Source organism: Danio rerio, chromosome 5 (genome assembly GCF_052040795.2).
Source record: "Danio rerio strain M-AB ecotype USA chromosome 5, GRCz13ab, whole genome shotgun sequence".
Taxonomy (NCBI): domain Eukaryota; kingdom Metazoa; phylum Chordata; class Actinopteri; order Cypriniformes; family Danionidae; genus Danio; species Danio rerio.
This window is the reverse complement of record NC_141025.1, coordinates 66742206-66760392: the sequence shown is the minus strand read 5'-3', so window position 1 is coordinate 66760392 and position 18187 is coordinate 66742206. Positions and strand designations below refer to the sequence as shown.

General features: G+C 35.2%; 1 protein-coding gene across 16 annotated transcripts in view; it reads right to left on the bottom strand.

The window, feature by feature from the left end:
• Window positions 1-893: 893 nt before the first annotated feature.
• The window catches only part of gtf2ird1 (GTF2I repeat domain containing 1), a 53951-nt gene continuing 36657 nt past the window's right edge, over window positions 894-18187 (bottom strand). For 2 of the 16 annotated variants that reach the window (XR_015491982.1, XR_015491986.1), the window contains exons 15-28: window positions 16104-16140; window positions 15946-15996; window positions 15797-15862; window positions 14137-14320; window positions 13957-14018; window positions 13077-13142; window positions 12616-12883; window positions 9458-9486; window positions 9321-9368; window positions 7753-7830; window positions 7481-7673; window positions 7328-7365; window positions 7126-7241; window positions 894-2966 (exon numbers count right to left, since the gene is read on the bottom strand). Coding sequence is in view for 8 of the 16 variants with exons in the window: in XM_087254414.1 (XP_087110540.1) it covers window positions 2898-2966; window positions 7126-7241; window positions 7328-7365; window positions 7481-7673; window positions 7753-7830; window positions 9321-9368; window positions 9458-9486; window positions 12616-12883; window positions 13077-13142; window positions 13957-14018; window positions 14137-14320; window positions 15797-15862; window positions 15946-15996 (1268 nt within the window). In the remaining 8 variants the exon portion in view is untranslated. The remainder of the gene's footprint in view (window positions 2967-7125; window positions 7242-7327; window positions 7366-7480; window positions 7674-7752; window positions 7831-9320; window positions 9369-9457; window positions 9487-12615; window positions 12884-13076; window positions 13143-13956; window positions 14019-14136; window positions 14321-15796; window positions 15863-15945; window positions 15997-16103; window positions 16141-18187) is intronic. The other 14 variants (XR_015491984.1, XR_015491988.1, XR_015491981.1 and 11 more) reach the window with 7 other exon arrangements.

Sequence of the window (18187 nt, the reverse complement as noted above, 5' to 3'; positions counted from 1 at the left end):
GCATCAGTTCTATTTTCCTGTTCCCCCTAAATAATATGCCTTAGTTTTTGGTACAATCCCTGATTGTATTATACCTTTGGTCAAATCTGGCCCTAAAGGTTCTTTAGATTCTTTTATTTTTGACAACACAAATCTTTTTGTTGACAAAACTCTTCTCAGTTCTATGTCTAGCAAAGATATTTGCTTCGTTATTAATAGTTCTCGGATATCTTTACCTGCTTGCATAGGTTTTTGGAATAATATATTTGATGACGTGGATTGGGAACAGTTTCTTCAGTTTAAAAACAGATTAAAAATTCTTTTTATCTAATAAAGCTGTTGAAGTCTCAAAGTAATTCATAATTGCTACTAAATAAACATCAAACTTGCTAAATTTAATAATAATATTTCCCCTAAAGGCTTATTTTGTAGTCAATATGATGAAACGCTGAACCATTTATTTTGGGAGTGTACTTACTGTAAAGTGTTTTGGGTTGACTTTTCCGATTTCATTAAAAAATTCTTATTTCCAAACTTCTGTATTTCGCCAAAAATTGTATTCTTTGGTTACTCTCTGAGTGTAGATCCTTCTCATTGTAAATTTATTAATAATTTATTGCTTTTTAAGCGAAATTTTACATCAATAAATGTAAATTTTCAAAGAAACACCCTTACTTTTAATTTTCAGAAAGGACTTTGAAATGTATGTGAACTCTTTAAAAGACTCTAACAATTACACTGCTTGTAACGCTTTCTTGGTGTAAATCATTTAAACTTGTTTAATTTGCTGGAATTCTATTTATGCAACCCTCTTTGTCTCTTTGTTCATATTATATCTTTGTAATGTTCTTTCACACACTAACACGCACGCACGCACACACACACACACACACACACACACACACACACACCAGTTAAACGCAAGGCAACACATTTTATTTGAAAGGCCTAAATGGCATTAAGGTACAGCATATAAATACTGGCGATTCCAGAGACAGTCATTACAGAATCACATTATAGTATTCTTTTCCTTTACAAACAATACATTCATGATGTTTTCTCCTTAAAATACCTCACTTTGCCTCAATTGAACGAACTTAAGAGTAACTTACAATGCTAAAATAATAAAAAAAACAAAAGTCTTTCGATTGAATATAAGTTAGTGCTATCGTGTTAGGGGTTTTACAACTTGCTTAAAACCTGAAGCAGAAGTTCCTCTCCGAATAACATTACACAAGTAGCTCGTTGTTTTTAGCATCGTTAGCCGTGTCATTCAGTAAGCTACTTTATGTAATTAACTGAATGCCAGAGTTTACATTCCCTGCATATACACATTTTAAAAATTTCAATAAATAAATAAATAACAATACAAACATTCGCAAGGCATGATAACTAGTCGTATACAGTATGAACGTACTGTACGAGCTCTCTCGGCACCAAACAAAGGCTGTGTATCCTAACAGTAATTAGACATATGTTGGATTAAAAACAAATCCCAAATGCCATTCTTACTGCTGTTTAATGAGATGGTTATTTAACCATGATTGTGTCCAGGATCTGACATTACAAATCCTGGTGGCAAAGCAATATTTCATCTGATACGCAAATAATGGCTACACCTTTTACAAACAACCTCTTATTTACTCACCCTCATCTGATGTTCCATACCTGTATGTGACCATTGTTTAATACTTTTGAAACACTTTTGACAGCTTTTTAGGCAAAACTAAGTTTTGCATTTTACACTACCTGACAAAAGTCTTCACACATATCCAAGTTTTAAGAACAAATAATAACTTGACTTCTAGTTAATCATTTGGTCATTTGGTATCAGATGTGGCTTATATGAAAGCTTTTAGATTACGCTTATTTTACAAAAAATATTACTAATAATAATATGATCATGCCTTGATTTTTAATTATTAAATTAGGACAGTAAGGTCTTACTTTGCTTAGACAAAAGTCTTGTCACTTAACAGAAATAATGTGAAGTATAGAATATAAAGACATGGTGCAGTGGAAACATAATTAATATTGTGTATGACTCCCATGAGCTTGGACGACTGCATCTATAAATCTCTGCAATGATTTAAATAACATTAATAAATTCATCTGGAATGGCAAAGAAAGCGTTCTTGCAGGACTCCATGGTTCATCAAGATTCTTTAGTTGTATATTTGTGTATGTCTGGTGACTGGGCTGGCCAATCCTGGAGCACCTTGACCTTCTTAGCTTTCACTTTGATGTGGAGGCTGAAGTATGAGAAGAAGTGCAATTTTGTGGTTTGTAATGTAATGGGCAGCACACATGTCCTGATACCTCGGGCTGTTGATGTTGCCATTTACTCATGCAGATCTCTCGCACACCTCCATACTCAATGTAACCCCAAATCATGATTTTTCTTTCACCAAACTTGACTGATTTCTATGAGATTCTTGGGCCCATATGGGTTTCAATAGGTCTTCTGCAGTATTTGTGATGATTGGTATGCAGTTCAACAGATGATTTATCAAAAATATCTACCTTCTGTCACTTTTCCAAATGATCAACTAGAGGTCAAGTTATTATTTGTTGCTCTTACAACTGAGATCGACGATAAGACTTTTGTCAGGTAGTGTACAGATAAAAAATGATAACATCCTGGTTCGGACTGGGATGAGGGTGAGCACTGTTCTTCTACGTTATAAAGCACTGGCAGATTGATTTACTGTTGTCTTTCTCCATCATTAGCACTTCATTCAGAAACAACTGCATCCCACAGTTCACACGCTTTAATCTCTGCCAGAAAACACACAGGCGACTCCTTGCATGAGCTGCAGGTCCGTCCCAGCTCTGGAGAAAGCTCATTCTAGCATTCAGAAATGTCAGGTTTTTTTTAAAAAAGGTCCCTTAATGGTAGAAGTCTTCAGTAAAGTTTATTAGTATTTGACTTTGCCAGGAACTTGAACATTCACGCCGCTATAGTCCACCATGTACATGGGCCATTGCTGAAAATGCAAGGGGACAAACATTTAACAACAGTGCAGTTAACAGAATTAACACATTTAATAATGTTCAAGGTCTAACTAAGCAAAATGCATCTGCTTGTTTTTGGTCCTTAAAAGTTTGATAAAGATATTAAATGGGGGGTGGGGGGTATGATAAAGATGCCATGGACAGCCATTGATTTCAATAGTATTTTTGGTCTTACTATAAAAGTCAGCGGCTGAATATTTTGTGTTCAACAGAGACATTAATAAAAGTTAAAAAGCACTTGGAAATTAATAAATGATGAGGAAATTGTCATTTTGGGTGAACTAAGATAAACAAAATCTACATTTTAAGATTAAACCGTGCTAAAAATGGCTTTTAAGGGTGCTTTCACACCTGTGAATCGATTCAGTTGTTCCGAAACAGAGATTAGAATTGTTACATTGTTGCTCTTTGCTCTTGGAGCGGTTCACTTTCACACTGCAAAGTTTCTAATCGGACCAAAAGAGCTAAAACAAGTCACGTGCGAGTAAACTCTCCTTACATTGGTCAGGGTTTATTTTGCAGCGTCCCACTCAGCTGTCAGGAGAGGTGGTGGTTTGGTGGTGATTGACAGGGTGCGCGCGCGTGACGTGTCTGAGGAGAGACACGGTGGGGAGGGGTGAGAAGGGTGCGCAATGATGCCTATTTGAGGACTGGGAGAGAGACACGAGATTACCGGGAGATCATCACTCGTTTGCGGGCATCCGGAGACTCGCGAAACTTCCCGCCCTACTCATAATTCTCTCTTCATATAGCCGTAAGCCTATTACATATCCATAAAACACTGTGATATAACCGCGCTCGGATCGGATCGCTTTCTCACTGCAATCGAACCGCTCCAGGGTCGTTTCAATCGAGCCGAGACCACCTCATTCAAGCGATCTCGGAGCGATTACTTTGGCGCGGAACAGAGCGCGATTGCCCTGTTCACATATGCCAATCGAACCGCGCTAACTGGGCAAACGAGACACGTTCCGAAACAAAAGTGTAGGTGTGAAAGCACCCTAAGACTAATGCTGTGTTCACACCAGATCAGGCACTCGCTAATAACTCGCGCTTATCACGAGTAAATAGACTCACGAGTCAAATTCACTTCACAATAGATGCGGATTCACTCTTTGGACAGGGCTTCTGTCTGCCTGGTGACTTTTGAGTTTTGTTGCTAAATGGCTAACATGGATTTTATTTAGATAGTAGCTTTGCTTTAGGAAGAACTGAAAATCAGCGCATATTCGTTCGGCGCCATGTCTAACAGGTCAATTTTGAGGTGCATCCAGCTGTGAGTTCATTAACTCTTCCAGAAACTATACCTGGATGATGGAAGCTTTCAGCGGTGCTTCAGACTGAGCCGAGCCCTGTTTGATGAACTGTTGTCTGGTGTCTGCAAGAGGATTTCCCCTCGGGACACCAACAACAGGCACTACGTCATAATCACGCCCTACAAGAGAAAGCTCCTGCTTAACGCGGCGCGTTGTCCACTGAAGTTCAGATTTTTCAACTTGAGCGATCGCCACAAATCTCATCATTTACACCGCCTCATTCGCGTGAATCGCACTGCAGGCTGTCTATTCGCATCTTTGCATTTATTTAACAAGTAAATCACTAGCACTAGCACTGGTTTAAAACGCAGCATTAAGCCATGTCCACATGTACAGTACAATGTGCAAACCCAATAAATGCATTGTCAATAGCATGCCGAATTAACAGAGGACAATACGGCTTTAATACTGGGATAATAACAAACGCAAACCTAAATAGTAAAAGTTGCATACAAGGTCAATGTAAATGTGTAACCAGGCCATTGTGCTGCATGAGTGATGTAGAATGTGTGATGCATTTGCCGTAAACTCATGGAATTCACCTCCACATTTGCTTTTACATTTAGCAGAAGCTTTTGTCCACACTGACTTAAAATTGAGGAGGCATTCAGCGATTCAACAAGAAGAGGCAACACACACAAGAAGTGCTAATGAATCAAAGTAAGTGCTAGAGTTGGGCAGGGGAGTCTAGAGAGAGAGAGAATAGTGTTTCTACAGGTAGTTTTACAGCGCAAGTTCAAATAATTCAACTCAAGTTGAAAATATGCGTAAGGTGAAAAACATCCTATGAGTAAACTAGAGCAAGTGAAGTGGTACTCTGTGTTTGGTGTATACCCAATAAAGCCATGTTGGCCAATCAGGAAGGAAAAAATTATGCAAAATTTGTCAAAAGTTTTTTTTTTTGTGGCTCTGGTAGTTTCTGAAAATTTCACTCAGGCCGTCAGTTTTAGTTTTTTAATACTGTGTTTTTGTTAGAGGGTGGAGTGTTTGGGATTTTATAGACAGAGACGAGTGTTTCTACAGCTAGTTTGTTAATGAGTTTTACAGCACAAGTTCAAATAACTTAACTTAAGCTGAAAATATACGTCTGAACCCAGTATTAGAATAAAACCAATCAGGAAGGAGAAAATTCACTATAATTGATCAAAAACTCAGATTTTCGTGGCTGTGGTAGATGTGGGGGGGGGGGGGGGATTAGAGTGATTACAGTGTTTGTACAGGTAGTTTATCAATGCGTTTTACAGCGCAAGTTTAAACATTTCAACTGAAGCTCAAAGTATGTGTGAAGTGAAAAACATCCCGTGAGTAAATTAGAGCAAGTGAAGTGGTGCTCTGTGTTTAGTGTGAAACCAGTATTAGAATAAAGCCATGTTAGCCAATCAAGGAGGAGACGATGCAAAATCTGGCAATAGTTTTTGTGGCTCTGGTAGTTTCTGAAAATTTCACTCTGGTCATCAGTTTCAGTTTCCTAATGCTGCATTTTTGTTAGGAGGGGGAGTGTTTGGGATTTTCTTAGAGAGAGAGACGAGTGTTTCTACAGGTAGATTGTTAATGCGTTTTACAGCGCAGGTTCAAATAATTCAACCCAAGCTGAAAATATGCCTAAGGTGAAAAACATCCCATGAGTAAACTAGAGTAAGTGAAGTGGTGCTCTGTGTTTGGTGTAAACCCAGTATTAGAATAAAGCCATGTTGGCCAATCAGGAACGAGACAATGATGCAAAATTTGTCAAAAGTTTTTTGTTGGCTGTGGAAGTTTCTGAAAATTTCACTCTGTTCGGCGTTTACAGAAAGCTTTAGTTTCAGTTACCTAATACTGTGTTTTTGTTTGGAGGGGATAGGCATGGGCCGGTATGAGATTCTGACGGTATGATAACCTTTCACAGTATCACGGTATTGTGTTCACTGCTCTAAAAATATTCTCTTTAAATGTCAGGGTAAAAAACAAACACTTTTTTCCCACTTGAAAACAATATATTCTGTTTTTTGTAAGATTTATGATATTCTGGAACTTCTGCTGTCTTCATGTGTTTCAAAAACAGAGATTTCTTTACAATTTAAAACAGTATCTTTGGATATCTTTTCTGCTGGAGGTACTGTTGTCCTAAAAAATAAAAATGTAAATAAAAAATCATACTCATACCTTTGGAACGGTATTACATGATTTTTTTGCAGCTTTAAAACCTTGACTTTTCCAAACCGCGTTATACCTTGATAACAGTTATTGTCCCATGTCTAGGAGGGGGAGTGTTTGGTTTCTTTAGATAGAGAAGAGTGTTTCTACAGGTAGTTTGTCAATGTGTTTGCATTTAAAGTGCAAGTTGAAATAATTCAACTCAATCTGAAAGTCTGTGCGAAGTAAAAAACATCCTGTGAGTAAATTAGAGCAAGTGAAGTAGTGCTCTGTGTTTGGTGTGAACCCAGTATTAGAATAAAGCCCTGTTGGCCAATTAGGAAGGAGAAAATGAAGCAAAATTTGTTAAAAGATTTTTGTGGCTCTGGTAGTTTCTGAAAATTTCACTTTGGTCGTCAGTTTCCTAATACTGTGTTTTAGTTAGGAGGAGGGAGTGTTTGTTTGTTTGTTTTTAGAGAGAGAGAAAAGGGTTTCTACAGGTAGTTTGTCAATGTATTTTACAGCACGAGTAGATCCTGGAAAAGATTTTTGTGGCTGTAGTGGTTTCTGAAAATCTTTAATTTGGAGTTTTCAGAAAGTTTTAGTTTCAGTCAATTAATTTTGCGTTCTAGATAATATCCATGTTTGTGTGGATTAGTTCATTCGTTTTTGAAAAACACTCTTGTGTAATGTGTTGTCATACCATGACAGGTATCTGATTGGTTGACAGCGCTGAGTCTCCTGCAGTGGGCATGGATGTCTGACTGGACTCAAGTACACGTTTGCGCTTGCGTCGATTCGTTGAAACTTCTTTACCTTCTGCAAAAGAGCACATTTGTATTTGTAAACATTCTTGTTCTATTCAAAAGTCAAATAACTGATGGCAGAATATATTTATATTTTACCTTTATTACAAGACTGAGTACACAACTCTGTAAAAGGCCTAAACAAAGACAAAATGAAAGTAATCAAACAATACTTGTATGTAAAAGAGCATCTCTGATCACAGTAAGCGCTGTTTATCCAACATAATCACCATAATGATATTCAACACTCACTGTAGGGGGGTTTTGATATTGAAAGTAATTTCATCTTGGGCCTGCAGGACTTTTTCCAACCGAACAATGTCATAAGTATTAGGATTCCTGAAGGGAATATCGTCTGGAAGTCCACACACTTCCAGTGAGCCTGGATTGGCTCGGATTAATTTATATGGAACAATGACCGAGCGATCCAGACCCAAAGCCTCACCTGAGAACAAGACATTCACGAATGAGTTTTTCAAATGATTTGAATATGTATATGAATTATTTACTAGTAATTTACATACCGTATTTCTTATTGAAGAGCTCTTTAACTTGTTCTCTTAATATCACTTTCTCTCCCATTCGATTGACCTCGTCTTCTTCTGTTGGAAAGTGATCAAATATTTGACAGGTTTACCGACAGATTCAGCAAACAACTGTTTATGCTCATTGCGGTCAGATAGCTAGAGGCTGATTTATTTTCATAAAGGAAATCCCTTGAAGATTTTTACTGTATATTAGACTCATTCATTCATTTTCCTTTGGCTTCCTTTGGTCCCTTATTTATCAGAGGTCGCCACAGCGGAATGAACTGGCAACTATTCCAGCATATGTTTAACACAGCGGATGCCCTTTCAGTGCTGGGAAACATCCATACACACATACACTCACACTGCGGCCAATTTTGATTTATTCAATTTCCTTATACGGCATGTGCTTGGAATGTGTGTGAAACAGGAGCACCCAGAGGAAACCCACGCGAACACGGGGAGAACATGCAAACTCCACACAGAAATGCCAACTGACCCAGTTGGGACACGAACCAGCGGTGGGGCGACAGTGCTAACCACAGAGCCACCATGCCACCCTATATTGGACTCCTGTTAAAAAGTTTTTGTAACATACAATTGGAATATTATAAGACCAAAAATTACTTTCTAATTTACCAAAAAATACTAATAATTTACTATAAATAATAATCAGTTTTCATAAAAATAAAAAGCAACACAAATAAAAAGGCTTTTCTTAAAAATCATATTAAAATTATTTTTGAAGGATTATGTGACATTGATGTCTGGATTAAAAATGCAAAACAAAATTCGTCCACCCCATAATAGTAATAAACACATTTTGTAAATATATTAAAATAGAAAAAATATTTTAAATTGTAAGAAAATTCAAAGAAGTACTGCTTTTTACTGCATTGATTAAATGAATGCAACTTTTGCAATTAAAGATATTTAATTCTGTACAATTATATAAAAGTATTTTTCCATAAAAATAATACAATATAATATAATAAATAATGATAGAATATGATAATAAAATATAATATAATTAAATATAATAAAATAAAATATAATATAATAAACTATAATATAATAAAATACACTATAATATAATATAATAAAATACACTATAATATAATATAATATATTAAACTATAATATAATAAACTATAATATAATATAATAAAATACAATATAATAAAACATAATAGCATATAATATAATAAAATTAAATATAATAAACTATGATATAATATAATAAAATAAACTATAATATAATATAATACACTATAATATAATATAATAAACTATAATATAATATAATAAAATACACTATAATATAATATAATATATTAAACTATAATATAATAAACTATAATATAATATAATATAATATAATATAATATAATAACACCACTATAAAAAAAAGCAAAAGGGGCTAAAAGACTGTAAAGCTCAACACAAATAGATTCTGGTCCCATTGATTATTATGGGAGTGACCTTGCTTAACGAACATTAAATGTGGACTTATTAAATAACTGCAATCCTGTAACTACAATCTGCACATGATGCTTTATTCTTACCACTTATTGGGGTGTAACCTTTCTTCAATATGGTTATCCTTCGCGGTGCTGTCAAGGTAAAAATAATTTGACTGGCTTAGTTTCATAAGTAATTTGGCTAAAATATAAACAGTGCTTTCACATTATCAACTGCTTACCTGGCTTGGGAATAAGCCCTTGGAAAGGCCTGAAAAGATAGAAAAACAGGGTCCATTTTATTTTACAAGACATAAGATCTTAGTATCCCAGTTCAAAATACCTCACTGATTATTTATTCTATTATGTGCCCTTTTATGTAAAAACAAAAACATGTTTCATGAGGGATTCTTGAAATGTGATGCTGCTCTCTGCACCCTTTCAGAAGAGCCTCTCATACTCTCAACAACAAACAAAACATTTGGATGTATTTTAAGACATGGCTAGTTTAAACTCCTGATATAAGGTTTTCTGAGGGAACAGATTCTAAGGTGGTACACCATGTGAGTATTACGTTTTCCATTACATCATATGTCTGTTAATGTAAACAAGTGCATAAGAAATCACACTATATTATGGCCATGAAAACAATAGCCTACTAACACAACTCCAAGAGCATACCTGTCAACCCTTCCGTTTTTCCCGGAATTCTCCTGTATTTTAAATTTCGATCCCGCTATATCATCCCGTAATGGTATTTTCCCATTTTTTCCCATATTTTCAATGTTTCTATGAAGGGTGGCAATAAAGAGTCTATCCTCATATATGCAACTCATACCGCCAAACCACCAGGGGACGCCCCTTGCTCTTAAATGTGAATCTGTTCTATGCTCTCGTTTTGTTTAGTAATGAAAATATTTTTAAATAAATATAAAAATGGAGGGATTCCCTTCCTTTCCATTACAGGCGCCGTTGCCCCTCTTATGCAATCCTCAGAACAGTCAGTTCATGTATCAGTGCGTGACTGTCAGCTGAAGAGCTCCATAGTGATAAGTATACGCTTAGTATAAGTTTCCCAACTGGATTCTTTACACACGATTTGAAGCTAAACAAAAGTCTGGGTTTTGGGTAAATGTTTTAATGATTTAAACAGACATATATACACACATAATTAATAATAATAATATTTAAAGATGTCGAATTTGGTGGGTTTTCTTTCAAACACAATTAATTTTGACTTAAAAGCAATTTAGGAAAGGTTAGAAAAGCAATTGAATGCTTTCATTATAATTTTAGATGTGTGCATTTTTATATTGACACCTCTGTTATTTAATGCAATCAATCGAAAAATCTAATCGAGAATTTCATTTGCTGCTCTTTAATCAAAATGTTCAAGTTATATAGTGAAGAAAAGATTAATGAGATTTGATATCTTAATTTTATTTCTTAATAATAGCTATTAGTTTTAATTGTTAAAACTGTTTGCTAATTTATTTGCTGCTTTTTATAATGTATACTATTTATTCTATCCTTTTATACATATTACTGGCCGTTTACCTGTTTATTTACAACGAAACAGCTCTAGACAAACATATTTAGTTATTTTAATATAATATTTAATATATTATTAATTTGGGGATTTTTTGGGGTGGGAGGGGGAGAGCCCTTATTTTCACATCCCAATGTTGACAGATATGTCCTAGACAGTGGTAATTCTGACAGACAAATTTTGATTTAATGACTAAAATGCCATTTGATTTGTCACACTTTAGCCTTCTGCGTGGATTTTTTTCTGCGTAGTTTTAGTCAACTAAATTTAATAAGATTTTAGTAGATTTTAGTTAACTATGTTTATATAATAACTTATATTTGATTGTAACTTTAACTTAATTTGACTGTAAAGTAATAATAATGTGCACCTTTTGTAAAGCTGCTTTGAAACAATAATTCTTGTAAAAAGCGCTATACAAATACACTTGAATTGAATATGCTAAATCTACTCTACAGTTAGTTGGCTAAAATCAAACCAGTTTAGTTTAATCATAATATATTAATGTTATTAAAAATATCAAATAAAAAGTTTTCTAAGCCTGTTATTTACACTTGGAAAACACACTCATGAACATGAACAATATTAAGGTTTGAACAATATGCAGGGCCAGATTTAACAGCTGTTGCTAAACATTAAGCCTAAAAAACCACCTTATAAAACAATATAGTCTTTTCTTTTTTCCATTCTTGTTTTTGTTGAAAGATTAAATTTTTTTCGAAGAAATTCTGTTTGATATCATTTTTATCTGAATTACTGAACAAAGGGTTGAAACAATGTTTGAAGTACTTGTGGAGTAGACTTTTAAACCTTTTTCCATGCTTAAAAAGCAACATTATGCACTGATGTAGGATAGTGGCTGAAAAATATAATAGAAACAGTTTAAATGAACTTTAATATACAGCGGGGAAAATAAGTATTGAACACGTCATATTTATTTTCCTTGGAATAATATTTCTAAAGGAGCTGTTAAGATGGAATTGAAACCGATTTTGGTAAAAAACCCAAACAATACAAACATAAAATATTTATATATTTTTTTAAATCTGAAAAATTTGTTATGTGTAATAATAATGAAATGACCAAGGAGAAATTACTGAACTACTAAAACGTATTTAATACTTTTTATAAAAGGCTTAAAGATATCTCTCATATGAAGAATGAAGACGCATGAATTGCTCAGGTGTGAGTTTTTCACAGACTTCAACAGAGTGTTAAAATCTTGATGGTTCTGTTTGTCTTTGTCTTCTGTGTTTGTCTATCAAATCTGACCTTTAATTTGTATTTTCTATTGGATTCATATCAGGTGATTGGCTGGGCCATTCTACAGCTTGATTTTAGTTCTCTGAAAGCATTTGAGAGTTTCATTGGCTGTGTTTTGGATCATTGTCTTGCTGAAATGTCCACCCTGGTTTCATTTCCATCTTCCTGGTATGGTAGATGTTGGACTGAAGAAGCTAATATTAATTTACAATGACGAAGGGCAGAGGGTTGTTGAACATCTACTGAGAGATTACAGCTGCTGTCTGGTCTTTCACTGCCTTTTCACAGCTCCCTTTCTTCATGTGTTCAATTCTTTTTCCCTTCTGTCAATTAATTTTATTACGCATAACTTAATTTGTAAACTCATTAGTTTTGTTTTCTTTGCAAATATGCATTTCTTTGGTTGTTACCAACATCCAGGGAAAAATTCAAGTCAACTGCACTTTAAGAAATATGTTTTCTGAGAAAAAAGGAGATGTGTTTAATACTTATTTTCCCCGCTGCCCTACACAAACTAATCAAAGTGCACTTTTTTCTTAACTAAAAAAGCTTTAAAAGTTGAAAAGCTCTTTAAAACCAGGGCTTCACCTTGTGATGCTGAAAGAGATCTTGTCTGCCACCGCTAATATCCTCTCTAGATTCTGTGAGCCGAAGGTACAGGGTTTTCGGAAAGGGATGCCAGGGGGCAGGCCCTCGATAATCACCGAGCCAGGGTTACTCTTGATCCTCTTGTAAGGCACTTGCACAGGATACTTAATGCCCAGTGCCTCGCCGTATTTCCTGTTGAACAGGTCTTGGACTTGCTCTCGTAGTGTGTTCGCCAAGTCGATACGGGAGAGCTTGGCCTCTAAACTGTCTGTGGGCAGAACAACGATAGAATAGCCAATGCTTTAGTCAAAGCATATTTGGAAATGGAAAGGAGCGAATGAAGGTTTGAACCGGCAACTGATCGACAGATACGTGGCACATGGATCAGCTGAATTGTTCCTTTTAGTCAGGATGCAATAAAGTGACAAATGAACACCTGATAACTTAATCACAGTTGATACCTGAGAATCCAGGTCTTTTGGAGGCAGGCCCTGGGTCATCTGATTGGTCTTTGGAGTCAGTCTCTGCTGAGCATTTAATCAAAAGAAGCATTATGTTAGATTAGTGGGTGATATATTTGGCTGAAACAGAAGGTATATGAATATACAATGAATAGTAAAATAAATGACTGACAATGAAATAAAAATATGCTGGAAACAATGGAAAAAAGTTTGTTTGCATGAAAAATAAAATAAAATAAAACAAAATGGTTAGTTTACCTGAGATGCAAAGTAAAATAAAATAAATAAAAAATATACATATAAAATAAAATAATATTGCAAAATAAAAAGTCCAGGGGGGTTACCTGGACTGCAAAACAAAATAAAATTAATTAAAAATTAATAAAATTATATAGCAAAATAAAAAAAATTATATTGCGAAATAAAATAAAATAAAACGGTGGTTTACCCGGACTGCAAAGAAATAATAAAATAAAATAATAATAAATTAATTAAATTATATTGCGAAATAAAATAAAATAAAATGGTTAGTTACCTGGACTGCAAAATAAAATAAAATAAAATAAAATGAAGTGGACAGCAAAAATAAATAAATAAATAAAATAAAAAATGGTTAGTTAAGGTGGACTGCAAAATTAAATCAAATTAAATAACATAAAATATATTTAAAAAAAAAGCACAAAAAAAAAAACATAAAATGAAATAAAGTAAATAATATTTAGTTTAGGTGGACTGCAAAATAAAATAAAATGAAATATAATAAGTAAAATAGAATAAAATAAAAAGGTTAGTTTACTTGGACTGCCGAATAAAATAAAATAAAATAAATTATAGTAAACAAATAAATAAACATACAAAAGAAAATGAAACGTTTGTTTACCTGATTCAGAGGTCGTCTTAGAGACACTTTCATTTTTGACCGGTTCCGTCAACAATTCTGGCCTGACAAAAAAACAAAAACCAACATTGTTATCAAGCTGATTCTTAAAACGTTGTAATGAATTTGTAAATATCTGAGCAAACTTGTTGGAACATCTGAATGTGCTCTGTATGAGTTTACCTTGTTATAACAAAAGTAATCTGACTGCTGGCAGAAAGAATTTTTCTGAGTTTAGCTGCTCCAAAACAGTTTGGCCTTCGAAAAGTCATGCCTTCAGGCAGCCCCGTGACGTACAGGTCATCTGGATACATCTGAAACTTGGAGTACGGCACCTTAGCTGGTTCAGGCAGACCAAGAGCCTCACCTAGAATAATATTGAAACATAATCTAACTCAACGAGACAAACTATTTTGGGGTATATTTAACACTAAAGAGTTTGATGAGTTGAATAAATGCAACTAGAAGAATTAATTATCAGTAAGCCCCTCCCCTCGAACTCTTATGAGCCAATGGCAGAGTATAGTTTTCTTTTTCTGTCGGCCAAAGTACACAATGTGACTACAGAAGGGTCAAGCTTTGAATATTACAATTATTGAAACTCTTTTTAGAAGTTAATCCGATTCAATGATCAATGCTAAGCTAAGCTAAAACATGGTTTCTGCAGGTTTAAGACCCTTTTAAGACCATTATGAATTAAATTTCAGACTTATACAGGACTTTTTATTATATATTATATTACAATAAGATATTTTTTAGCCACAAATTTTAAATAAATTGTCAAAACAAGCAAACCCTAGATGTGTGCATACACATATCACATACAAATCTAAAAACTATAACAAACTAAATATACATCTGTCCAGGTCAGTGTCCTCACCATATACGGACTTTAAACACACAGAGAAAATTTATACAAACATTATTGTAAGGAAGGTGATTAAAACATATTGGTAAATAGAGTTATAAATAAATAGAGTTTTGTTAAAAGTTCTATTGACATGGTGTTGAAATGTTGGCCCGATTGGGTAGATTTTTATGGACAAAGAAAATTAAGACCTGTTTACAATTATTTAAGACCTACAAGAAGACATTTTTGAAATGTAAGACTTTTTAAGACCCCACGAACGAATTCAAAAATGGTAAAACTCAGCTAATTTAACTGTAAGGACCTGTAAAATTAGCATATTTTCAAAAAAGCGGAAAAGGCATTCCTTCAAGCAGCTAAAATAAAAGGTTAGTTTAGCTGCACTGCCAAATGAAATAAAATAAATACAATTCACAATAAACAAACAAAAGAAAAAATGAAGTTAAATTAAATTAAATAAAGGTGAGTTTACCTGGACTTATATAATTGAATTAAAAGTCAACTAAATAATCTAAAAGTAAACGAATAGAGATGCTAATGGTCTATTCCGATTCAATGATTTATGCTAAGCTAAGCTAAAAGTGCTCCCGCCAGATCAGGAGATCAGCTGAATGGATAAAAAAATAGTAAAACTCAAAATGTAAATCATACATCTGAATTTTTTTCTGCGTACGCAATGTTTTAGTATGATTTCCACGCAAGTCTTTGTACATGAGGCCCCAGGAGATCAGTTGAATAGATTCAGAAATGGTAAAACTCAACTGTAAAACTTAAGGCTACTGATAAAATAAATCTAATTCCAAAAAAGTGGATCGTTCCTTTAAGCTGCTTTGATACAATATAAATTTTAAAAGTGCTATAGAAACTTTGACTACGACTTTAAAATAAATGGGGACAGGAAGTTCCCGATACATCATTTACAGGTTGACTTTGCAGTTAATTGTAAGTAATAAGATAAGTAAGTCAATGACTCACTGTACTTGCAGCTGAACAGGCTCTCGACTTGCTTTCGCAGCTGAAGGATCATCTCTCCGATGTCTTCTGGGGAAAAGGGAGAACAATCACACCGACAGCCCATAATATCTGAAGGCAAACTTCGGTGACCTTTTAAAATGGAGTTTTACCTTCAACAGCTCTCTTGAGCCCTTGCGGTGTAGATTTCGGTGTTAAATCTTCTGTTGAGATAAACATGCAATAAAATGAGTGCAAGTGAAATATTCCTGCGTCAAAATCTTGTGATTTCTGCACACTTTACCGGAGGTGTTTTGATGATTGAACTCACCTGAGCTTTACTCCAGTGACCATGTGTGTAATGCAAACTTCAACATAACAAATCCAGTGTTATTAGTAATGAGTCATAATGTTTAATCTGTGAGTTACTATGAACGCTTCAACAACATCTGCTTTCTGAAGCTGACAAATCCTTTTTAAAAGGGCAGATGTAAGTAAATAGGGTTGTTTTTTTGTTGCATGTATCTTGCAATCAAAGGCTAATAAATATTGCATAAGGTCAGTAAAATATGTATACACAATGAGGTAAGAACAGTTTATATGCATATTATATAGCAATTATGTATTTTCCTTCGGTTTGGTCCCTTTATTCATCAGAGGTCGCCACAGCAGAATGAACCACCAACTTATCCAGCATATGTTTTACACAGTGGATGCCCTTCCAGCCGCAACCCAGTATTGGGAAACACCCATACAGTCTCACATTTACACAGATACACTACGGCCAATTTAGTTTATTCAATTCACCCTGAGGAAACCCTCACAAACCAACCAAGGCTCATTCTGAAAACGTAGTCCCGTGAATGTTTCTGGAGATCGCGAAATACGTCCCGGGAGGTACGTATTTTTGCAGTTTTTGTTTTCGCGAATTCGCGAGAGGCTGCTGTGTGCACTTTTTCGTATCTCAAACATCTCTCGCGAGTGCCGTTCGCGCCCACGCTGTTCTCGCGTCAACCCACCAGAGGCCGCTGTCTGATTGACCGAATGATTGACTGCGCGACCGGCCAATCGGCTGACCCACCCTCCTCCTTCCCTAAACCCAACCAGTTTTACAGATTGACCCGCCCGCCCGCTCACTTCCCTAAACCCGAGCAACAATTTAGAAAAGCCGTCTAGATAAAGAAAAGCCCTCGTCTAGTTTTTTCACCACGTTTTCGGATTTCACCACGTTCTCACCCTGTTATGAACTCGTTCACTTTATTTTTTGGATTCTGTTTTTATCTTACCTGATTTCTGGAACCGCTCTTCCCCGGACTCGAACCCGGTCGCCGTGGTCAACTCCTCCTCTCTGCATCTGAAGTCTGCTGACGCACACAATGAGCTGACCGGACAAACTGATTGCAGCGGGAAAGCCCTCCACACAAAGGTAAGCGGTCAGTCGGTAAGCACGAAAGGGAACGGCATCACACCGCCCCGTATTGTTCGCTTAAAAAAATGAAATGCAGCCGTACGTACCTCCCGGGACGTATTTTGCGATCTCCAGAAACGTCCACGGGACTACGTTTTCAGAATGAGCTTGGGTTGTCGCAAACACAGGGAGAACATGCAAACTCCACACAGAAATGCCAACTGATCCAGCCGTATTGATTGATGTAGTATTGATTATTATTGTGTAAAATACAAATTTACATAACCAGAGATTTAATATTTCTAAATATACTACTGTTCCCAGGTTTGCTGTCAGTCAGTTAGTTTAATTATTCTATTTATTTTATCAGTAAAATATGAATACATAAAAATATAAAAACACCAACATACATATTCTAGCAGATATAAACTATTGATTATTATTGTTATATAGTATATTAGTTTATAAAATAAATAAATGATTAGAAAAAAATAGTAATTATAATATTGTTCAGAGGTTTAGCATTATTCATTCATTCTCTTTTTGGCTTGGTCCCTTTATTAATCTGGGGTAGAATCGCTAACCTATCCACCATACAGTATGTTTTACGCAGCGGATGCCCTTCCAGCTGCAACCCATCACTAGGAAACATACATACACACTCATTCACACATATACACTACGGACAATTTAGCTTACCCAACTCACCTATGTGGAAACCGGAGCACCCGGTGGAAACCCACGCAATCACAGGGAGAACATGCAAACTCCACACAGAAATGCCAACTGACCAAGCTGAGGCTCGAACCAGCGACCTTCTTGCTGTGAGGCAATCATGCTACCCACTGCGCCACCATGACACCTGGTTCAGCATTAGTCAGACTTTATATTTTATTATTAGTCTCTTCTGCTTACCAAGATCACGTAAAATCACATAATCCTTCAGAAATCAGTATATTAAAGCTAAATAATTTCTTGATTATGAACATTGATTACAATTATGTGGG